The sequence below is a fragment of the Barbatula barbatula genome (assembly GCF_947034865.1).
Source record: "Barbatula barbatula genome assembly, chromosome: 21".
Lineage (NCBI taxonomy): Eukaryota > Metazoa > Chordata > Actinopteri > Cypriniformes > Nemacheilidae > Barbatula > Barbatula barbatula.
This window is the reverse complement of record NC_136784.1, coordinates 6,679,726-6,703,539: the sequence shown is the minus strand read 5'-3', so window position 1 is coordinate 6,703,539 and position 23,814 is coordinate 6,679,726. Positions and strand designations below refer to the sequence as shown.

Genomic DNA, 23,814 nt, shown 5'->3' with positions numbered 1-23,814 from the left:
TGGGGGGTTGGGGAAATTATTATGGCCTTAAATCAAAACAAGATGGTGTCCATCATAACCATGATAAGTTGCAAAAAGAACCTGCCATTGCCAAAACACAGAAGCACTTGCTTAGACATGAGCAGCCTGCAGTTATGACCCATTTCTCTTAGTTCAGTTGCATGTCTCAGACCCCAGCGGTTTGAGCAGTGACAGAGCCCAGAGGAACTAACCCCTGGCATTGCTGTCAAAAGCCACCACACAGATCCACTATGGCAGCTACTGCACATTCAACCAGTTGCCCATGAGCTCTCCATATACACAGAGCCTACAAGCTTTGGCAGCCACTGTAGAATTCGTTTTTTTTACTTTGACAAGGTCAGTTCTTTTCAAGAACAATCTTTTGAGATCACGGGTTAAAATGCGAAGATGTTGAAGTTAAGCATGTTGCAGGAACTGAGATTTCTTAAAACCGCATGCAGTGAATGATGGACGAATAATGCAGCTGCTTCTGAAAACTGTGCTGGTGTTTAACGTATCGCTGTGGTCTCCTGACAATTACAGGCAAAAAAAAATCAGTAGCTGTGTCCACCCTGGAGCAAGGTTACTCCATTTAAAAAAAACTTAAAACAGAAAATTTAATGAGGAACCTCAGCTCCTTTCCCTAGGAGCTCAGCAGAGGTTGATTAAAAGAGCTCTTATAACGAGTTACAGATACAGAAAAGACCCCAAAAAGCCAACCATTCATACATAAGACACTTGGCTGGGTAAAATGAAGTTAACCCAGAATGAATTAAGGCAAGGCATAAAAAAAGAGAAGCTCGTGGGTTGTGGCCTAAGGGACCATGTGCTGCAAAGACCACCCTTGAGTTCCCTGAGACAGTTTCAAGATGAATGATTATGGATGAGAAAGCATTATAGAGGTTATTCGGTTTGGTAGAGAAATAACAGCGTAACCATTTAAAATACACTTTAATTTACAATTTCTATATAAAAACAAATAAAATGACATCACTTAAAAGAAAAACAAAATCACAGTATTTACATGATAGAAACAGTGTAAAACAAAATAATCACTCATTATCTTGGAATAGCCAATGGGAAAATTCAAGCCATATATTAATTGTAAGTAATACTGGTTTTGTTGAAGGCAACTGATCAGTTCTCCAGATAGCTGAAAATACTTCGTGGTGGTCCTGCAGGTTTGAGGGGGTTCCCAAAACATGGTCGCTTGGCAGCAGGGGCCAAAGAGTCAGTCTGTTCTCTTTTCTTAATCTGTAGTAAATACAGTTAAAAAAAGTAAAGATTGGTAGGCATGAATATAAATGCACTTTACTATACAACTATACAACAAAAACATCTTCATTGCTGATAAACATTTACTGATAGTATCTTAATTTAAACCAATAACCATGACCCCATCCTGTGGTAGAAATATTAACTGCAGAGGAGAGAATGATCCTGTATGAAAGTGTGATTAGAAACCCTGTGAGGGGTTTGTAATATCACACTAATACATTCTGCATTTTAAGTGTAAAAGGGACCAAATAAAACCTTACGATCAAACATCATACCTGTTTCTTGGGACCGTCTGATTTGAGGGTTTCTTTTTCCGGTGACAAGGTTTGGAAGAGAAAACCTCTAGAGTTACGAGGGGCCAAGGGGTTACTGTCAGAGATGCTGGCTAATTTCTGCAACATTGATCGAGGCTGACTGAGCAATGAGCCTCTTTTGACCTGGAGATGCGAAATACAAGTTTAATGCAGTCAATCACAGATTTTCAACATAGAAGCAGCCAGAGAACTATAGACGTAAATGCGCAGAGTGTGTACTGACCACAGTGGGTTCAAATGGCTTTCGGAACTGGTTGGTGTTGGGAGCGGCCTTCTCTTGCAGAACAACTGGAGTGTCTAAAAATAGGAAAGAACTTGGTGAACTTCCATCATGAGGCAAGTAAACAGCAAACACTTTGATAAAGGTTCTGTTGTACTGTTAAAACTAATTTGTTCAAAAAACGTATACACACGTCAAACTCATTAATTGAGACTACAGAGTCAACTTACCTCTCTTCTGGAGTGTCTTGGCAGTGAACTTCTTGGCAAGCTTCATAAACTGACTATCCTCCTCTTCTATCTTTTCTTCATCTTCCACATCTCCCCCCTTTTTGGCCTGAGCTTCATTCTACAGAACAGGACAAGTCATTTACATGCAGGCGATCACAGAACATAAATGTACTTTCTACAAGAGACATGCACACACCTGTTCTCTTATCCACTGCTCCCTCTCTAGCCTCTCTTTACGTCTTTGTAACTCTATTTGATCAATTTCTTCATCTTCTTCTTCCTCGTCTCCATTAGGATCCGTTCCACCAAAATCAAAGTTATCATCTGGTCAAAATAAAAATATCTTTAATAAATACAAAACCACACACTAAAAGATACATTTACTGCAGATGTTTATAGACCTGGTCACACAAATAATATCAGTATCAGAAAACTGAGGGGAAACATGTCGTTGTCTAGCCAAACTCACCAATGTTTTTCCAGTGAAATCGTCGAGCTCGTCCAGGTCCGTCAGAGTGCAGGTCACCATCAGCAAGGTAACGCTCTTGATACAGTCGCAGTCTTCTCTTGTCATCATCTAATACATGCTTCCTGTTAAGAGAACACAATGATCGTCAAGTCTATTCAGATACTTTTAATTTTATAAGATTCAATCAACTGCACCCTCTAGTTGTTCAAAACCTGTATAAATGTTTTGGTTGTGATGAACACAGAGAAAGATATTAGGAAGAATGTAAGCAATTTTCATTTCTAGGACATCATTGACCTATGGTGGTTTATTTTGTTTAGTAAGATACAAAATAAAAGGATAGTAAGGTCCCCTAGAACTGTTTGCTTTTCTAAATTCTTCAAAATATCTAATTTTGTGTTGTGTGGATGATGTCCCAGAACTGAAAGTGGCTAAGATTCTTTCAAATATCTTTCTCTGTGTACAACAGAACAAAGTAATTTGGAGGTTTGGAACAACTTAAGGGTGAGTAAATGGTGACAGCATTTACATTTTTGGGTGAACCATCCCTTTAATACTACAGATGTTACACTTGAGTAATTGTAAATGGTATCAGAAGCACCTCCTTGATTTAAAACAAACAGCATGGCGCCCACTTGTGGCATGTTTACGTAACAACCATTTTAGTAAGTCTGCTTCAAGAGCCAACATGCCCATTTGTGCATTCAGCTGTAAAATGCAAACTTGCCCAACAAGCATTTCAGCTGCTTTGGCAATAGATGAACAAGTACTTTCCTGTTCCACCACCTAACCTAAAGTCAGAGGATTAAGAGAATACTTCTTACATGTGGATTTTGTTCACTTGGTCCATCAACTCCTCATCTGATGGAAGCTCCTCTTGTATATCTTCATCCTCGTATTCATTGCCACCTTCTTCATCCTCATCCTCACTGCCCAAATCACTGCCTGAAAGCTCTGCCTCTGAATCCACAAACTCAGCCAAACGCCTGTTACGACACAAGGATAGCCACATAAGTAATACAACATATAATATGTACCACCCTAAAATAATGTATCAACTTTAAGACTGATTGGCAGCATTCAGGAACCTGTTTGAAACTTACATTTTCTTTTTGCCAGGGCGTCGCCCAAAGACTGCTTCTCTTTCTTCTTCCTCCTCCTCCTCCTCATTGTCAATTTCCTCCTCTTCAGCACCAGATTCATCTTCATTATCCTCCTATATTTATAAAACAAAAGTCTTGTGACACCCTTCAACATTGATAGAGCAGGCCCAAATATGCAAACTGTCTAAAACAAACACTTCGCCACACCTATTATAACTGCAAAAATGAACATATTCTGAAAGATCTATTGAGCAAGTACCTTCTCACTAAGGCTGTCAACATCAGACAGGAGACGGAATTCACAGTCACCCTCATCTTCCTCCTCCTCCTCTTCAATTATGTTCTTGTTTCTGTATAGGTAGACAAGAAATTAGAGTTTAAAACAATTATATTTGGAGTAAGTAAATACTAAAAATCTACAAAATAGTAATATGCGCACCTTTTTTCAGAGGGTTTTTCAAAAGCAGGACTGGAGACTGATTGACGTGAAGAAGCAGCTAAAAACACAGATTAAATATAGTGTGTTATCACAAACCTTCATGAGAAGATGCCCTTGTTTACACTACCACTCCAGTATGCATACAGCAAGACTTACATGAGCTTCCTGTGAACTTGCCGGAACAGAGAGCCAGCAGCTGGTCCATGTCTGCATCTGAACTGCCATGACTATCCCCTCTTTGCTCCTCCGGCAACAAGGCCTTGTTTTTCTCCTTGGGCCGAACGGCTGGTTCTTCAGGCTGTGTTGTAAAAGCTCCAGAGCACAGTCCCAGCAGCTCATTCTCTGCTCCAGGCTGCGAGTTCCCTGGCTGGATCTGCCCTGAACCGAAACCCCCTGAGCAGAGCCCTAGGAGCTCTCCCATGTTAGCGTCCATGGCGTTTTCATCCAGACTGTCAAGTATAAGCTGGCGCTTGTGCGAACGGCTGGGCACACTGCGAGGGCCAACATTTAGGAAGCCGTCGGCATCAAGGAGCTGTGAGTGGGTGTCCTCCTCCAATGAGAATCGACCTTGGGAGTCCCCAGCCGGAGGGAGGGCAGACTCACTTGGAGAAGAGGGTGCGTAAAGGTCTTGAGAGTCCTCAACAGGGAGAGAGAGGGAGGGCTCAGAGAGTTTACCTGAGCTCTGAGACAGAAGAGACAGAATTGTTATTATTTGCTGAACTATTCCACTTAATTACCCAAATGATCTCAAAGATAGTGCAAATGAATTCTGAGCTTGCCTAACAACAAACACACACAAACTTTTAAGTCAATGGAGAGTGCCTCACCTTTGAAGCAGAGCCGAGAAAACTGGGTCGGAAGAGGCATGGGGAGGGAGAGTGGAAAGCACTGGCAGACAGGCCTCTGCCTGCAGCTCTGCTCACTGGCTGGTATGATGGAATCATTGAGCCCATTAGCTCAAAGCTGCTGTTATGACTGCTGTCCTTAACCAATGATAGATTATCATCCTCCTCTGTGAAGAAAACAGAAAAACTTCAGAAATGCCAAAATAATATTATACTTGTCAACATGTGAGAGCAGCAAGCAAAACACTGGACATGCACAATTCATCAAGTTGCACTCACCCATTTTGCTGTCAACTTCATGGCCAGCTGGTCCTGATCTTCTCACACCATCACTGGAAATAATGATATTCAGTTAGTATGGATGCTGATCTGAGATAAGAGTATGCAGCCTACTTATGATCCAAAACAAAAACACACCCTGTACGGGAACAGGAGTTGCCAGCAAAAAGCATTAGTGTCCCATCGGTGTCTGCTGGAGTAGGAGAGGGACTCTTAAAGCCTGGGGAGGGGCATGTTTTCAATGAGACTTCATCTTCACCTTCCTCCTCCGCTGCTTCGTCTTCCTCTTCCGCACCATTATTACCCAACAACTCATCAACACCCTGACAATAAAACAAGCGTCAACTTACAAATAAAATATTGTACACTCAGATAACTATAAATGTTACACTCGTGCTTGATTAAATAAAGGGAAGTAGATTTGATACAGAAAGGTTTCACAAATAATGACTGGCTATGCAAAGTGATGCTTATTTCTGGTACCTCTTCATCCTCTGACTCAGTCATTTCAGCTTCCTCCTCCTCACAATCCTCGTTGTCAAGGCGATGCAGTGCAGCCCTACGCTCCCTTTCTTCCTTCCTGCGGATTGCCATGGCCTGCTGCAAACGAGACTTTAGGACAACCAGTTTCTCACCTAAAAAGAAAAATGTGTAAACTGATAATCAAATAAATGTGCAGAAAGCAAGAAATACGTTTAAACATACTTCAACAAAATCAGTGTGCATTGTGGTTAATGTGCAATCAGTACCTGGTTTGGCTTTTGCAGGCTCCTCTTCGTCATTGACGGTGACAGAGATGGATTCAGTGTGCAGTTCCTCCTGTCCAGAGGGGGCGTTGTCTTTTCTGATCACACTAAGCTGCAAAGTGCGCTCCCCTTTAGGGCGGGCGACAGGCTGAACGTGCTTCAAGAACCGCTCCTGTAGTGCTTTCAGAGCTGCAATAGACAAACAATTATGTTAGGACAATTGGTGAGGAAAGATCAAATTGACCATCATTCTGTCTCTACACTTACCTGGGTTTTCCTGAGGTGGCTCCAGCTGAACAAAAGCCCCCTCATCCGCACAAAGCTTCGCCACTGGAGGAGGATCTAGACCAAGTTCTCTTAGCCTGGCCAGCTTATCCTTTCGAGGTTTTGCCATCTGTGGGGCAGGTTCAGTCACTGATGGCTGTGCAAAATCCTCAGTCTGGATCTGCTCAGCTGAGATGTGCTGCTGTGCATTATCTAAAGGTTCAGCTTCATCAACAGGAGCATCTTTCTCTTCAACCAAAGGTTTGGGGTTGTTAGTGCTTGTATCATTTTCAGTATGTGCTTCTCCGTCAGTAGTGGCTTCCTGGTGAGTGCTGGTAGTGCTGTCTGTTGAGGGAAGGGATGCACTGGATGCCTGCTTTGTAACCACAGATGAGTCTGTCTGAAGACTTGTGTCTGGTTGAGGCCCATTTTCAGAGGTATTGGCTTGATTTTGATCTAGAGAAGGTGCTGCACTGGCCTCTAAAATACAAGCTTGGTATTTGGCAGACCTTAAAAAGGAATGTTTTGGTTATTTCTTCTGTATACAGTGCAAAATAGCTTAATAAGCAATAAGTGATTGATCACATACTTGAGCAAAGCCATGGCAGGACCCTCTGGACGTGGTCTTCTCCTGAAAAACTGATCAATACTTTTGGGCTCTGGCATGTGATATGGAAGACCGACCAAAGACTCTGCAAAGGTGGAAGAGAAACCAATGTCAATTTATGAGACACGATAATATTTTCCACAGTGAGCAGATGTGAACTGACTGACCTCGCACCAGTCTCTGACTGTCACTGTAAAGCTGTCTAAGTGCCTCCTTGCTGGCCTTTGCAGACTTTCTCTCCTGAGGACACAGTTTGTTTACAGAAAAAATTTGATTTCTATTGAAGTCACAGAATAAACACCTAATGGAGGTGTTGCTGAAATATAGAAATATCTACCTTCCGCTGTGGCTTGTTCTCTTGTTCTTCATCTCCACTGAACTCTGACAACTGAGGCTATGGGAAAAAATATATATTAGTGTTCCAAATTCAGGATTCATAGAGTGCTTTTCCACCATCACACCAAATCCATGCCAGCCGGTACGTAAATGGTTTCATTTTCCACTGCAGGGCTGAAAACGAAATGTTTTAGAATGTAAACCCAAACGCGCCACGTGCTGCCTTGGTAACACAAGAGACGCCTCTATAACGCCTCTGCGCGCATATAACCAGCCTCACGTGGAAACAAAACTCACAAGTTTTCAAGGCAATTATGATGTTAAAATATAACAAGGCATAACAAGGCATGTGGTAGGGATAAAATATCTGCAGAACATTTAACATTTGCAAGTAGAAGACTTTGTCCTTTGCTTGCAATTTGTTTTACAGGCTGATGCTATTTTATAGATTTGTTGGTGTCCATTATTATATTTAAGCCAAAACATGGCACAGATATGTATTTTTTTAAAGGAGATTTTAGATTTCTATAACAGGCATAAATGCACAATTTCTATGCGTTTTATTGATGCTTCCAATGCCTTTAATCATTTAAATCATGAATAATGGGTTTACAAGTTAAATAATAGAGGAGTTCCTAAACCTCTGGAAGGGATTTTTTGTATGCTCATCAGTTAATGTGTTTAAAAGGGGATAATCATGTATCTGAACCTTTTTATGTATGTAATGGCGTCAGTCAGGCAGGGAAGCATTTCGTCTCCCTTTCTTTTTAATATTTATATGGATGATTTATCAAAGCTGATAAACAATTGTGGAACAGGTTGTGGGGTGGGTAACAACACTATGTATGCAGAAGATTTGGTGATGTTTTGAAGGGTTTTCCCCTTCTTTTTCAGTTTTCAGAGTTCAGGAGATTGTCTTGACCAGGACAACAACCCTAAATGCATTGAAGCAACTGCCATGTGATTGGTTGATTAGATAATTGCATTCATGAGAAATTGAACAGGTGTTCCTAATAATCCTTTAGGTGAGTGTATAACTGAGGACCTGTCTGATGATAGGGATATTTACAGACAGCATCGTATGATTTATGTGCAAGTAAACATGATTTGCAAATTTGACATGTGTTCTGTGAAGACTACATTATTTAAGGCATATCGTACCCCTATGTACACTGCCCATTTGTGGCGGCTATATAGAAAGAGCAGCATGCAAAAACTTAACGTGGCATAAAATGATGGTATGAGGCTGCTGCTTAAGAGTGCCATGGTGGAACAGTGCAAGCTATATGTTTGTCAGTGTTGATTCTTTAAATAGTACAATTGCAACACTGACGAACCCAGCCACTTAGTTCAGTCAGGTTCTTTTCTAGGTTGCGGAACAGTTGTGGCTTATATGTAAATACGTGATATGTGGATGTAGGTTTGTGTATATTTCTGGACCGTAAGTGTCCTTAATAAAGTTTGGATTGATTGATAACTGTAAACGTTTCAGACTGTGTTTAAAACGGTTCAACGCAATGGTGGAAAAGCACTCTGATACATTTTAGCATAGGTTAAACAATGACTATTGAATGCAGAGCTTACTTTGCGTTTTGCCTTCTTTTTCACAGCTGATCTGATGGCATTCAGTGACTCTTCATCTTCTCCCTCCAAATGTTGATCAGAATCTTCATCCAGTTGTGCATCAAATAGATCAGAGTCTCCCAGAAGACAACCACTGTCATAAAGTGCTTTAAGTGGAGGGGAATCCTGAACAGAAATAATCAGAATCTTGATAAACAGGACAAAAGCAAATTCAGTTAACGCTAAACGTTCCATTAAAAAACAATCACCTCCGTTTCATCTTTCAGTCGATTTGCAAGGGACGCATTGCGTTTGTCTTTCTCTCTGCGTCTCTGTGACTTATCGTTTTTCTTTGCTTCTTTTGGTTTGACTTGAACATCCTCTTTCTCAGGCTCACTCTCATCACTATCCATTGAGAGGCGGGATATTCTGCTGCCCCGTTTCTTTTTTATGCTCTTCGTCTCATTGGCCTTGGTCTCCTCGTCGCTGGATTCTGATAGGACCAGAGCATTTGCCATTCCAGCCTCTTCCTGCTCTCCATCACTGTCGCTGTCTTGAAGTGCCTTTCGCAAACGTCCCTTTCGACTCACTGTGATATCATCGTCATCCGAATCTAGAACACACAGGTTGAGTAAAGCTCATACACAACATATTTACGGTAAAATCTATAACAAGTTCAAAACATTCTATATGAACAGTGTATTGGCAAGGTAGACAGATTTACATTTAGATGTTAACCTGCATAAGTTATATTAATCATCTCTTACCTTGTTGATCATCAATGACCAGATTTGTGTCAGTCATTGGCTCTTCCATAGGTGATCCCATTCCGCTGTCTGAATCACTCGCAGCTGTTCCTCCCTCAACCAGGGGATCTACAGGCTAAAAAATGATAGCATACATGCTACATAAGCATAACGTTAAATAAAGAGTTAAAATACAATCGTAAGATTTGATCAACCATAAAGGGATGTAAAAGTTCCAATGTCTATTAAAACTAACGTTACCACAAAACAATCAGAAAGCAAAGAAATGCACATTAACGTAAGAATACATTGTTTCATGTCCGTTCTTTGTTATAAATGCCACAACAGTTTTAAGAAACACAACAAATTGTAAATATAAGAAGACAAAATAATACAATGGTTCCTCAGGCATGAAAGTCTGCCACTTGTGACAAAAGAACAGTAACGTTATGAATAGCTAACGTTAGGCTGGCTAGTGAAAGACAAAACAAGATGAACTCATTCAATACATTTTCACTTTCTCGGTTAAACGGCTGTAATCTTTTAGATATACAGAGAATGTCTTTGTTTTTAATGATTATTTAACTTATGTTAGATATTTTATACGTTACCCGCTCAAGGAGAAGAGAGCTCATCTTTTGCCTCAAGCTTTATTCGGTACAAAACCACATCAGCCGCAAAAAACAATCACTCCAAAGACAAATAAACGTATAGAATGTAATATTTATATCTTAAACTTCATAAAGTCCAAATGTATCTGCTAGTTTTATAATGCTAAAACCTATACATCCATCTCCCGCCCGATAGTGGTAAAGGAGTTAAACTTCAATTCTTCGCGCGCTGGTCTAGGGCGCTTTTCTTTAGCAGCTTGCGTCATTCTTTTCGAGCCCAGCCATTGGATAAACAGTTGTTAGGCGCCTTTGGTGCTGTGCTGATTGGTCAGGCTAAGGCACCAATACCGCATTGTATTGGTCAAAGTGGACTGTAAATAGACAACAACGGAGTTCCTACAAACAAGACCGCTTTCCATTGGGGGTCAAATCACGTCCACAATAAATGATATCAACTATGCAACTTTGCGTTACGCGCACTCCTAACATAAAATATACAAAGAGATTAGGATAAAATAAGGAAATAGGACTTTGATTAGTACGTGGCAATTACTGGTGCTCAGCCAACCCACAATTAATTTGCTATATTAGTCAATGCACGTGCCAGATGTCACTTACAAATGAAATTGTGTACAAGCAGTAGGTTGATCCTGGATTCAAATAATCAAGTGAAGAGGGATAAATAAATACAAATTAATACCAAAAGGCTGCTCCTAAAAACACATTCTATAACAACACTCCACTTGATTGAGAGTCTTTGGATCTAACTGTGGATCTCATCGCCCAAACCTTTATCATTTTCAATGTGTGTCAATGTGGGCATCCACCAACCGAATTTCGCGTCCCCGCGCATGCGCACATACAAATCCCACGGATCTGCTTTAAATCACTCAGAAGACAACGCAGGCGGAGTAGAACGCAGCACGGTCTACGCATCCTTCCATTTCTTAAATTAGCCACTTTAAGCTTCGAGATACCGCCCCCAATTTCAGTGTCGGTAAGGAGCCGCCAGGCCGGGACAGAGATGGAGAGAGAGCCCTCGGCCATGGAAGCGCTCGGACCCGGTAAGTCCTGAAAATAACCCGAGTGACAGCGTAGTGTGGGCCGATGCGCTGCCTTACTAGGGCCCGCCGCGGCGCGCTGTTTAGGCCTCGACGGAAAAAACGAAAACAATCACCCTATCAACCCGCGTCCGCTTGTCAAAAGCGCCCTAATGGCATGAACCTGTTGATAATTAAACCTTACACCGGTTAACGGGCGTTTGTGTTCCTAACAAATGCGTGTTTATCACCGTATGAGCGTTAAATGGCTTTCAGTATGTTTATCGAGCCCAGTGCGGAAGATGGTAACGTTACGGCATTGTGTGTTGGTGGGGATTTAATCGCACGCATTTTCCTTCCGTGTCTTCTCTTCACGTCTGTTAATATGCGATACGCAATCTAAAAACAGGATATTTGGGGTATTTTCGTTTATTTGTTAGTCAAGACGTCACTGTCGAGAATTGTAAAACGTGTTTATGAATATGACGCTCGAGCATGAAAATAAACAAAACGCTCGCGCGCCGTTTGATTGAATTGCGCGCTGGTGTGTTGTTCATTGTTGGCGCATTGTAAGATCCCCATGTGCATTTGTTTATGCTAAAATGCTGATCACGCCGAAGCACAATGGTTGACACGACTCTACGCGCCTTTGTCACAACAATCGACCATGCCTGTCGTTTTCATTGTGAGAATGAACTCCGTGACCTTCTTAAATGAAGGGGTTCCAAAGAAGGGCTTTAGCATTGAACTTTATGATATGCTTGTTTCCGAGTCCATGTTAAGGAATTGTCATTTAAGATTGCACTTTCTCCTCTCTATCTAGCATCTAACTAAATCTGTGTTAGTCATGGCGTAAACGGCGATTTGGCACACTCTCACGTGCGTGTGTTGTCATGTTTCTTGCACGCGTAATAACTGTTAATGCATCTGCGCTTTGAAAACCTTTAACAACTCCTTTATGCATCTCGAGTTATTTCTCAATAACCTTTTCATACAGGTGGTGAAAGTTTATTTCGTATTTTTTGTGTGTAGTAGTCATTAGGACAGCCACATGCACAATGTTGTCAATAAGTACTGATAAATCATCTGAATCAAGAGCAAAGAATCTCTGCTTGCTAGGTGACTGAGTTCAGTTTATTGAATTATTTATAATGAAGTTTATTATTATGAAACTTCCTACAGATCTGGAAATAGATTTATTCATTGTCGTGTGTGTGTGTGCGCGTGTGTCAGCATCTGGGTAATCCAGGTGACATGGGACTTCGTGCCATTTACGGAGTCATCTATTGGATCCAGCTGCCCCTCACTTTAATCCTATCGTGCCATTTAGCCTGTAGAGCTCATAGCTTGACACATTTAGCTTGTGCCCCCCCACATGTTACATTCATGATTGCTGTGTCTATATGTAATTATTTACAAACTGTAAATTATGATTTTATAAACTAATTTAAACCCCTCTTTGTTTCGATCCACAATTAAAATGAAAACACAATTTCTTTTATAAGTAATTAAATATCCTGATTTCCGTGACTGCATTTAAAATATAAATATTATAATGAATTACCGCTTGTTTATTACAGTCAATGTTAAAATTATTTGAACAATAAACCCTTCAGGAAATGTTAATGTTATCCTTACCAGACATACCCTTACTTCAAATCAATGCTGGGCCATCAGTTGTTCTGCCCCAGAGAAAAGCAATCTAGTGCCCATTCAGTGCTTACTTTACCCATAATGCAATAGAAAGCATTAGGATACCACAGGAAGTCCAGACTCAATAATGAGTGCCGTTCGACACTGATTCTGAACTGAAGGTAATAGCTGCCCACTTTCAGTTTTCCGTCTGGCATTTGAGTCTGACACCCCATCTTGGTGTGAAGCGTAACAGCTGAGTGGCCTATATTTAGAGCCCTCTCTGTTTTTGATGAATGTTGGAGACCTTATGCTGGTTTCACCCAAGCTCTATAACCAAGCTGTTTTAGTGCTTTTGATGTCTGTGATCAGACCATATGAAGAAAATGTTTATAGGAGGGGGAGCTGTGTTTTAGGCACAGCAGAGCGGTTTAGAGGCTACCAATTGTTCTTCCTGCTGCTTGACGTGCTAACTGGAGCGTGTAGGTCTGCGAGGGGCCTGGACCCCTACAAAACCACTCAGCGATCTGATAAAGTTTGACAAAGGGGTGCATCAACGCACTCTGATGGGCCCCAGTATCATCCCCCAATGCAATCCCTTGAATTTGTGTAAGAATTCCAATCTTATTCCTTAAATCCGTGTTTCCTGCATCGACACCCCAAAATTACTTTTTTTATCCATAACACAAAAATAAATATTTAAAAAAATGTATAAATGAAAGAAAACCGTTGGTCCCCATTAACTTGCAATGGTTTTGTGTCCATACAATATAATTTTTGGTTACCAACATGCTTCAAAATATCACCTTGTTCTGCAAAGGAAAGAAAGTCATACAGGGTTGTAATGACAAGAGGGTGAATAAATGGGGTGAACTATCCCTTCAAGGGCCAGTGCAAAAAAGGGACAATATATTATATTGCATTGTTTTTATCTGCGTAACAAAAAATGAATATCAAAACAAATTGCAAATTGTGGACTTTGATACATAAAGTCCCTCTTATCAGTCCTTTTTATGTTATCTGTCTGTTTTATCAGTCTAGCAAAATTACTTGTAAAGTAAAACTCATGGTTACTATGTGGTTTACTTTGTAAGGGAATAGGGAGCTATTTTCTAAAATGGCATTTTGTGGGTAGTGCCATCTTAATTTGCAGTTACCCCCTTCCTCCCCACATGGCCCTGTTGCTGGTTGACTGCAATGGACAGCTTGTGTGGGGCGGGACATTAATGATTGGCCGTTATTGTTCCTTCCATGTCGTCTTTATCCTGTTGAAGGTCAAAGACCTTGGATGTCAAGGCGCCTTATTAAGTTGTTGATATCCGTTTTATTTTCTAAACGCTGGACATTCCCCTTACTGTGTTTTTCAGGAAGTTAAAGGGCATTTCCCTTAATGGAAGATCTCTTAGTGCTGCTCAGACATTGAGTGATGGAACGAAGTGGTGACACTTGAATGCGTTTTTATTTTTTTTAGGCCCGCCTGCCCCTACCTCCCTTTTCCAGCCACCACGCCGGCCCGGCTTGGGTACGGTGGGGAAGCCGATTCGCCTGCTGGCCAATCACTTCCAGGTGCAGATCCCCAAGATCGATGTCTACCATTATGACATCGACATCAAGCCTGAAAAGCGACCCCGAAGGGTCAACAGGTGAGTGTGTTGAAGAAACGATTCAAGCAGACGGGACTTGAAATTTTGTTTTTAAAATGATTAAAGGTGCACTCAACAGGCTCTATATAAAATTGTTGTAATTTGTAAAACTGTTTGCAATTTCGGGGTTTTTTTTACAGAGAGGTGGTGGACACAATGGTCAGACATTTTAAGATGCAGATCTTTGGTGACCGGCAGCCTGGTTATGATGGCAAGAGGAACATGTACACGGCTAATCCGCTGCCCATCGGAAGAGACAGGGTAAGGAAAGCACTATTTACTGTGTGGTGTCACTTAATTGTGTTTCTGAATGTAATTAGTTTTGTGTGCTTTGTGTCTGATTCAGGTGGATCTAGAGGTGACGTTACCAGGGGAAGGGAAAGATCAGACCTTTAAGGTGTCTCTGCAGTGGGTTTCAGTGGTCAGTCTGCAGATGCTCCTGGAAGCTCTGTCCGGACACCTGAACGAGGTTCCAGAGGATTCTGTACAGGCACTGGATGTCATCACTCGCCACCTGCCCTCCATGCGGTAAATCTCTACAGTCCTTTTTGCCCCAATTACAAATTATTTATAGTGAATTTTAAGGATTAATTTAGTAGAACCTGCTTTGCTGCAACTACCATGTAAGCTTTGAATAATCATGCACATTTCTAGCTCTAATATTTGTTTCCAGACAAATTAAAGATGTTATCTCTCATGCATTCATATTGTTTTTTGATCCAGGTACACTCCAGTAGGTCGCTCCTTCTTCTCTCCACCAGAGGGTTACTATCACCCACTGGGCGGTGGGAGGGAGGTATGGTTTGGGTTCCATCAGTCTGTCCGTCCAGCGATGTGGAACATGATGCTCAACATCGATGGTAAGAGGTTTTCTCTGTAGAAATCTTCAATGAATCTCGACTGCAAGTCATGTTCTCACAATGCATAATATTTGCACGTTGCAGTGTCAGCCACAGCCTTTTACCGAGCCCAGCCCGTCATCGAGTTTATGTGTGAGGTTCTAGACATCCAGAACATCAACGAGCAAACCAAGCCCCTTACAGATTCACAACGTGTCAAGTTCACAAAGGAGATCCGAGGTGAGTGGATCAATCAAGAAGCTGTAATAATTGACATATGCACATATTGACTTTTATCAGATTGCATGTTGCTTCGCATTAAGAGTTAAGAAGTTTGTTGTTGTGTGATCAGGACTGAAAGTTGAGGTCACACACTGTGGTCAGATGAAGAGGAAGTACCGTGTTTGCAATGTCACGCGTCGCCCAGCCAGCCATCAGACGTTAGTTCACTGTTCATTTTAAAGCCTTTGCAAAATGTGCAGGGCCTTTCTCATTTTAAAGAGCCTATCTGTTAAAATGAATTCTTATACACCCACCAACTGATGCAATTCTTCTGCCCGTTCCACCAGATTTCCTTTGCAGCTCGAGAATGGTCAAGCAATGGAGTGTACAGTCGCCCAGTATTTCAAACAGAAGTACAGCCTGCAGCTCAAATACCCCCACCTGCCCTGCCTCCAGGTGGGGCAGGAACAGAAGCACACCTACCTGCCCCTTGAAGTAAGTGCCGTCATAAAGAGTTTCCCTAGAGCGCATACAAAATTGCATTTGACTCTACAATGACTGTCTTCGTTCCTGTTTAAAGGTTTGCAACATAGTTGCAGGACAGCGCTGTATAAAGAAACTAACAGATAATCAGACCTCAACCATGATCAAAGCCACAGCCCGTTCAGCCCCAGACAGACAGGAAGAGATCAGCAGATTGGTGAGTTCTAGAATGTGTTACTGTGACAAAATGTTTTATTTCTCTCTTTTAAAGTTGTGTCATGTCCGGTTTGGTATTATGTGGTGATTTGACCTGTGGCATATTCAAAACAAAGGGCAAAGTAAAAGGAAACGACAGGATTTCAAAATCAGACGGGGCATTTTCCCTGACAGGGTTTAAGGCTATTCCAAGAATAACTTAAGTGTCAAAAACAACTTTTACTAGCATATCTTAAAATATATCTGTGAGATTTTGTCTCAAGATGCACACACGTACTGTTTTTTTGTAAAGTATGTTTTTTAAAAAGACTTTAATATCCTCATTTAACTAAGGCATAATCCCTGTCTGGGAAACCGCTCTAACAAGTAAAATTTTTCTCTTTAACATCCCTTTTTTTCCAAACTCGCTCTAGCCAAATGCGTGACATCCTAGTTTCTAGGAAGCGGCTGCTACATGTATGAAAAAAATGAATTAAATTTTGATTTGTTACTAAAATGTAACTAAAGCTCCTATAAACCCTTACAGGTCAAAAGCAACAGCATGGTGGGCGGGCCCGACCCTTACCTGAAAGAATTCGGCATCGTGGTGCACAATGATATGACCGAGGTGACTGGGCGGGTCCTCCCAGCGCCCATGCTCCAGTATGGGGGCCGGGTGAGTACAGACACTGGGAGAGACTGTAGCAGGGTGAGTACTGGGGCTCGGGTGCAGGGTGACTACGGGTGTTCTGGGATCAATGCCATGTTTGTGTATAATGTGCATGCTTGTGTGATTTGTGCAGTGAATGGACTAACCCAGGGAATATTGATCAGACTCAATCGGTGCGGTTTGGATAGTCTAGTGGTTTTTGCATTCTAATTCGGGATTGGACCATTGTGAATGTGGGTGGCGTGGACTGTTGTTAAGTCCATGACGCTACAACATTACCTAAAGTAATATTAGGAGATATTTAACATAAAATGATAGTTCACCCAAAAATGAAAATCGTCATGAATTTCTACTCGAGTTGTTCAAAGTTTGGTTAAAGAAAGATATTTGAAAGAATGTTAGCCACTGAGAGTTCTGGGGCACCATTTATTAGCATAGAAAGAATGATTTGGATCATTTGTTTTTGTTCTATTAAACAAAAAGAAAATATTTTTGAACATTTAGGAAGACAAACCATTTTAATGCTGGACAAGGGTGCCCCAGAATTCTCAGTTGCTTACATTCTTCCAAATATCTTTGTGTTCAACAGAACAAAGCTTTGGAACAACTTGAGGTTGAGTAATTCATGAATCCCTTTAAAATGTACCCACTAGTAGTCTTATCCTCATTCCCGTGAAGTAATTCTTTGCACACTGAACAATTTTGCTTCACCTGATGTGTTCTGCTTATCTCGAGCTGTTGATTGTAAAGAGATTTGTAGTCTCATCTTTCTAATCGATTTCACTAGATTACTGTCTTTTACTTATACTGTACACTGAATTTGAGACAGTGGACATGAACATTTTACTGAATTTGTGGTGTACTGGAACTGAACTGATTGTTTGGAGTAATTTCTCCTTGCTTGCCTGCCTGTCATGGCTGTTTTTATTATGCAATGTTTATCACCTACTGTTACTTGTTTTGAACCACTCCAGGCTTCAGGTCTTTTGACCTTCAGTTAAAAAAAGGTAATATAAAAAGTGTTCTGTTTAAATGTCAAACTGGTAAATAAAAACAGAATCATTAGAAAGCATGTGTGTTTCTGTGGAGACCCAATCATTTGCTTAATTTTTAGTGCAGAATCACTAACACTAATGTAGAATTGTGTGACTGGCACTTAAGGTTACATCAGCCCGTAAGCCCCGAACACTGGAGCGGTTCTGTTCTGTATTATAATAATGCACGTCTTTCACAAAGGTTGTTACTGCATTAATTTACAAACTACTTTAGCTTTTCACTCAACTGTAAAACAAATTTCTGTTACAGTTCTACTAAACTGTACATTTGTCATAGCTCTCCCCAGTATATTGTATCTTAACCTAGCTTAACCAATGGGAAAGAAAAAAGTGGGTCTTTTCTGTGCATCTTCTGCTTTTTGCCATTAGCCCCAGACCTGCCAGAAATGGATCAGGTTTAGTGGGTGTAGAGTTCATCTAGGTGTGAAGGGTGTTGTTGGGTAATGTGTGTGCTCGTGATTAGACCGAGTGGTTCACTAAGAGTGTAGGGACTCTCTCCCCAGAACAAGACCGTGGCCACGCCCAACCAGGGTGTCTGGGACATGAGGGGAAAGCAGTTTTATGCAGGCATCGAAATCAAGGTGTGGGCCGTGGCCTGCTTCGCCCCTCAGAAACAATGCAGAGAGGACCTTCTAAAGTGAGTGCAGGGTGTTATAACTCATTGTTTTACATCAAATTAATTTAATGCTAAATGAGGGGGATTCTCTGCATATTTTGTAGGAGTTTCACTGACCAGCTTCGAAAGATCTCCAAGGATGCTGGGATGCCTATCCAAGGCCAACCCTGCTTCTGCAAGTACGCTCAGGGGGCAGACAGCGTGGAGCCGATGTTCAAACATCTGAAGATGTCTTACGTGGGTCTACAGCTCATTGTGGTCATTCTGCCTGGGAAAACGCCTGTCTATGGTAAGTAGATGCCTTGTGCTTGTGGTTTGGTCCAGCGGAGGTTTTGAGAATGAGCTTTATTGAAGTGCTTTTGTGTTTCTTCAGCCGAGGTCAAACGTGTGGGAGATACTCTGCTGGGAATGGCTACTCAGTGCGTGCAGGTGAAGAACGTGGTGAAGACTTCCCCTCAGACCTTGTCCAATCTCTGCCTCAAGATCAATGCCAAACTGGGAGGCATCAACAATGTACTGGTGCCACATCAGAGGTGAGTTCTATTTTGCCTGTATGGATCATTGAAGGGTACTAAGAAATATGCCCTCTTTCGTTCAAGAGTTTCATCAAAGCCCACATATTTTCTATTGCGATTTTTATAATCCACATGTAAATTATGACCAAACAAAGCTTCCATATTATGTCAATTTTTAGTCCTCTCAAAGAAAATGATTTTGTCACCTAGCAACGATCATAGGCAGTTATAAAAGCGCAGTGTTTATGCGTACAAACTGAATTTGTCAAACTAGAAATGCCCTGAACAATTGAGCTTCCATTGTGTTCCCTCACCTGTGTGTTCCTTCAACCAGGCCCTCAGTTTTCCAGCAGCCAGTCATCTTCCTCGGCGCCGACGTCACTCATCCGCCGGCTGGCGATGGGAAGAAGCCGTCCATCGCAGCTGTGGTGGGAAGCATGGATGGACACCCCAGCCGATACTGTGCCACCGTGCGAGTGCAGACCTCACGCCAGGACCTGTCACAGGAACAGCTCTTCAGCCAGGAGGTCATTCAAGACCTCACCAACATGGTGCGAGAGCTCCTCATTCAGTTCTACAAGTCCACTCGCTTCAAGCCCACACGAATCATCTATTACCGTGGAGGAGTGTCTGAGGGACAGATGAAGCAGGTGAGAGAGCAGATTTGGAACTGTGAAGTGCTGATTTATATATGATTGGGCTTATATAAGTTAATGCTGCTGGTGTTTTTTTAGGTCGCATGGCCGGAGTTGATAGCCATCAGGAAAGCATGCATCAGTCTAGAGGAGGACTATAGACCAGGAATAACCTACATCGTAGTGCAAAAACGCCATCACACTCGACTCTTTTGCTCTGACAAAGCTGAGCGGGTGAGTTATCAAGAGGGCTTGAAGTCTGTGCTAACAAACTTTACATTCTCAACATTGTTATTTATTTGGAAAACAATGTATCCAAATCTCATTGTACCCCTATAGGTGGGAAAGAGTGGCAATGTTCCAGCAGGAACTACGGTGGACAGCACCATCACACACCCCTCAGAATTTGACTTCTACCTGTGTAGCCATGCTGGTATCCAGGTGAGTCGGATTTCTTTTTACCTGCACGTGTATACCTTGTCATAGCCCGGAATGGATAAACAAGTGGGTTTCTTGACTCCCGCAGGGCACAAGCCGTCCCTCTCACTATCATGTCTTGTGGGATGACAACTGTTTCACGGCCGACGAACTGCAGCTCTTGACCTACCAGCTGTGCCACACTTACGTGCGCTGCACCCGCTCCGTCTCCATCCCCGCACCAGCCTACTATGCTCGGCTCGTGGCATTCCGTGCCCGCTACCATTTAGTGGACAAAGACCATGACAGGTTTGAAACATGTTGATGTAGGAGTCTATTGTTGTTAAAGCTTTGTTTTTCTGACTCTTGTGCTGATTCAAACCAGTGAGTGTCTGTAAATTTAACAGCCATTCCATCATGGGCGACCAGCCAGGTGTATAAAAAGAGTGCATATAACTCTCACTGAAGCAAAAAGTCAAATTACTTTAAAAACATGTAAAGAACTGAAAAGCGTGACTGTTTTAAAATTTTGGGAGGTAAATTGTTCCTTAATTCTTGTGGTGAATATAAATGTAAATGGTTTCCTCTTCTGTTGTCTTGTTCTCTTTAGTGCTGAGGGCAGTCATGTATCAGGACAGAGTAATGGCCGAGATCCTCTGGCCCTGGCTAAAGCGGTCCAGATTCACTATGACACCCAGCACACCATGTACTTCGCCTGATGTCAACCAGCAGGAGACGCACCCTCACACTCCCTCAACAATCTCTCTATCTTCGTTATTCTCTGTTGCGTCTTCATCTGCAGCAAAGCAGTTCTGAAGCCAGGGGGGCCATACGTGAGTCCAGTTGTATTCGGTCGGCCTCAGAAGAACCAACCTCTACCAGCAGTCCTGCACTGAGAGGCCTCTGGCCTCCAATGCACACAAAAGTCAAATTGAGCCATTTTAACTTTCATTTTGTTGATTTCGAATGTCTTTTTAATTTGTGAGACACTGAGTGTGAGCAAACCTGCGCCATTGGTCAGGGCAGCTCTGGCTCTCTCAGCTAAGCTGGACTCTGTCTACTTTTACCTCAAGCCACCATTGGCTGAATCTTGTCAAATGTCTTGTGGGGTGGGGCGGGACTTGCATGTAGTAAGGGGTGGGGTTGACTAAGGTTTGGATTTGTTTGTTTTTTCCTCCTTTTTATGATCGTATTTGAACTTTTTCCTCTCAGTCTTTACAAACGAGGTGACCTGGGTGTAAATATGCCCTTTACCTGTTCTGTGTGTGTGTGTGTGTGTGCGTGCGTGCGTGCGTGTATGTGTGTGTACGTATGCATTTGTGTGTGTGGATTCATGTCTCATGGCAGGCCACTGACTTTTAAAGGGAAATCTAGGCGCAAACTGCTGTAAATGCCTCTTTTATATTAACACACACATAGATATATAAAATATATGAACTATTTACAACTCTATAAGCATATTCCATAATTTCACAGGCTTTCATAAGCTGATGGTTTTGTGTAGCAGTAATATTACCCATGGTCTCCTCTCTGTGGACGATGGGTAGTCGGACCTGGGCAAACAGAACTGTACATGTGCCATTCTGCCTGTGGCAGATCTGGAAACACGTACGTCTAGTTTGGATGTTTTTTTACAGGGTTGAAAGGTTATGGCCATTGCACAGTCATGGACGCGTGGCAACGCTGTCTGATAGGCTAGGCTTTGCAACATACAGCACTCTCTTCTTTTATGCATTTATACATAAGATTCAAATCAGATTTGTAAGAGTTTAATATAAAGTTTTTTTGTGTTAAACTTTTAACAGTTTATTGGAGTACATAATCGTTCTTCTCGTCGTTCATGTTGATATTGATCGTTCGTCTGATCGGTTCTGTGACTAAGTGATCCAGGAGTCAATGTGTTCGTAGGCGGAGAGGTTTTTAAAAAATATACAGCTTAATTTCTTGTAGCTTTGTGGCCATGATAATGAGCCCAAATGGCATAGGTTTGTCCTCTTGATGTTTTTTTATGTGTTGATAATTGATCAAAGTTTTTAGCAAATTCTTTACGAAGTAAAATATGGGTCAGATTGGTGGCAGGAGAAAGAGGAGTGACAAATCAGAACTTTTGCAGGGGGGGTACACTTAAAAGTGTGTTTAATACTTCTGTGTGTGTGTATATGAACTTGAATTTATAATATAAGTCTGAGTAACTGTTTCTCTTCATGTATAAAAGATAGGACACCATACATTTTATGACACAAGCATAAGCACTGCCTTTGGACTGAATGGCATCACGCTGAGCCCGGTTGACTGATACTGGGCTGCTGAGGGTCTCCGGCGTGCACGCCTCGGCAGGCGGGCAGCTCTGCAAAAACCCCTTTGTAATAAACCATCCGTAAAGCAGTAGGTTTGCTATGAATGAGTTTGGGCAGCAGCCTGTCGCTGGCGTGGACGCTGGCACCACGAAAGAGAAAGTGGGCAAGGGCATCACATGCAATAAATTGGATTCAAATGCTTAATAGGTTACTTTGTCACAGCTTCCAGAGAATATCTCGTTCGAGTGTAGTGCACGTGTCCTTTTCAGGCTAAATTGTTACATGGCATTAATTCAAGTTTCCAGTCATGATATCATTGCAAAGCAATATAACCCAAAAGTTAGAACATTTAAAAGCTGTTATACTTTTTCGTCGACGTGGCTGTTGGTTGGATTCCTATTGCTGTTTGTGTTTATGTACTTATTTTGCTTGTATCAATCAATGGGAATGTGCATATGGTGGACTAGCTCTTTAGCTCTGTGGATTTTCAAATTTAGACTGCTCGCCTGCATGCCAGAGTATTGTTTTAATCTCTCAGAAAATATTTATTATGAAACCGGAGAGGTTTTCTATTTGTACATTGATTCAGCGAGACTGTGTTTTTAGTAGCAATGTTGTCCGGTCTCTTACAAGATTTTCAAATTCCTCCACAAACGTCAGTAACTCGATGAGGAACACGCGTGGGTGTTGAAGGGGTGAAGACACCAGTCTTCGGGGGCTCCGACCCAAGCGAGGTACCTTCTTCAATCACAGGGCCCTTCTTAAGACTGACCTTCTCACCCCTTCTTTACTTCATCTAACTGATGAAGTACCATGTCATCTGCTGTTTTGTTCTGGCTCTGCTCTCGGGCTCTCCAGTGCTGTGGCACCTCCACACATGCACTTCCTCTCCGCATGTGGTGGGCCCCGGGGGTTCACTGCACAAGAATTACCTCTTTTTACCTTTTTTTAACCCGTTCTCTCTGGCCCAATTAATAGAGAGCATGAGTTTTTTATTCCTATTTGATATATATGGCTTTGTTAATTGACAAATGTGTATTGTAATTTAATTTTTATTTTGTTTCTCTTACTGGTGTGTAGCTTTTTTTGTGCTGTTCTGAGCTGTGTGACTTATAGCAATAGTGGGCACTTTCTTTGACCTGCTGGGAAGGGCTCCTGTAGCTTCTCCGGTCCAGGTGCCCCATGAGTTGCTGTATTGCTTTGTGAAATCTCCCCTTTTTTTTAGCCTGCAGGGAATATTTGTGTTATTGTGCAAATTAATAAATCTGTATTTTATGCCTATAACACACAGCTCTGTGTCATGTCATTTATTGCATAAAAAAATAAAATCTACAGACTTCTTGGCAAAGTTATCATTTTGTAATCATTTTATATTTTATTGATGTGGTTTAAAGTGATAAAAATAATTTTCTCCCCCTCTTGTCATTTCTAAACCTGTATAACTTTCTTCTGCAGAACACAAAGATATTTTTAAAATATTGGTAATCAAGTTTTATGTCCATACA

The 23,814-nt window shown here is 41.7% G+C and overlaps 2 protein-coding genes across 8 annotated transcripts; one reads left to right on the top strand and one right to left on the bottom strand.

Moving 5' to 3' along the window:
* Nucleotides 1-934: 934 nt before the first annotated feature.
* clspn (claspin) lies at nucleotides 935-10,952 on the bottom strand. Of its 4 annotated transcripts, none has more exons than XM_079485136.1 (24): nucleotides 10,051-10,952; nucleotides 9,461-9,575; nucleotides 8,963-9,306; nucleotides 8,715-8,879; nucleotides 7,132-7,188; nucleotides 6,962-7,034; nucleotides 6,777-6,879; nucleotides 6,191-6,696; nucleotides 5,927-6,112; nucleotides 5,661-5,812; nucleotides 5,316-5,500; nucleotides 5,178-5,230; nucleotides 4,881-5,065; nucleotides 4,210-4,735; nucleotides 4,054-4,111; nucleotides 3,874-3,964; nucleotides 3,615-3,727; nucleotides 3,336-3,497; nucleotides 2,512-2,633; nucleotides 2,239-2,366; nucleotides 2,043-2,160; nucleotides 1,816-1,889; nucleotides 1,554-1,715; nucleotides 935-1,254 (listed from the first exon to the last, which is right to left on the bottom strand). In XM_079485136.1, the coding sequence occupies exons 1-24, from the start codon at nucleotides 10,072-10,074 to the stop codon at nucleotides 1,138-1,140; spliced, it is 3,819 nt and encodes a 1,272-aa protein (XP_079341262.1). In that variant the 5' UTR covers nucleotides 10,075-10,952; the 3' UTR covers nucleotides 935-1,137. The 4 variants fall into 4 exon arrangements, with proteins under 4 accessions (XP_079341262.1, XP_079341263.1, XP_079341264.1 ...); XM_079485137.1 differs by having other exon boundaries at nucleotides 10,669-10,907; XM_079485138.1 differs by having other exon boundaries at nucleotides 9,461-9,597; nucleotides 10,840-10,907.
* ago4 (argonaute RISC component 4) lies at nucleotides 10,945-23,597 on the top strand. 4 transcript variants are annotated; one of them, XM_079485141.1, is made up of 18 exons: nucleotides 10,945-11,114; nucleotides 14,194-14,365; nucleotides 14,506-14,626; nucleotides 14,712-14,893; nucleotides 15,089-15,225; nucleotides 15,310-15,444; nucleotides 15,557-15,644; nucleotides 15,774-15,921; nucleotides 16,007-16,126; nucleotides 16,652-16,813; nucleotides 18,333-18,466; nucleotides 18,550-18,734; nucleotides 18,819-18,978; nucleotides 19,295-19,610; nucleotides 19,695-19,829; nucleotides 19,935-20,036; nucleotides 20,122-20,321; nucleotides 20,623-23,597. In XM_079485141.1, the coding sequence occupies exons 1-18, from the start codon at nucleotides 11,075-11,077 to the stop codon at nucleotides 20,729-20,731; spliced, it is 2,646 nt and encodes an 881-aa protein (XP_079341267.1). In that variant the 5' UTR covers nucleotides 10,945-11,074; the 3' UTR covers nucleotides 20,732-23,597. The 4 variants fall into 4 exon arrangements, with proteins under 4 accessions (XP_079341267.1, XP_079341269.1, XP_079341268.1 ...); XM_079485143.1 differs by having other exon boundaries at nucleotides 10,983-11,114; nucleotides 16,652-16,780; XM_079485142.1 differs by having other exon boundaries at nucleotides 10,983-11,114; nucleotides 16,652-16,780; nucleotides 18,318-18,466.
* Nucleotides 23,598-23,814: the final 217 nt, after the last annotated feature.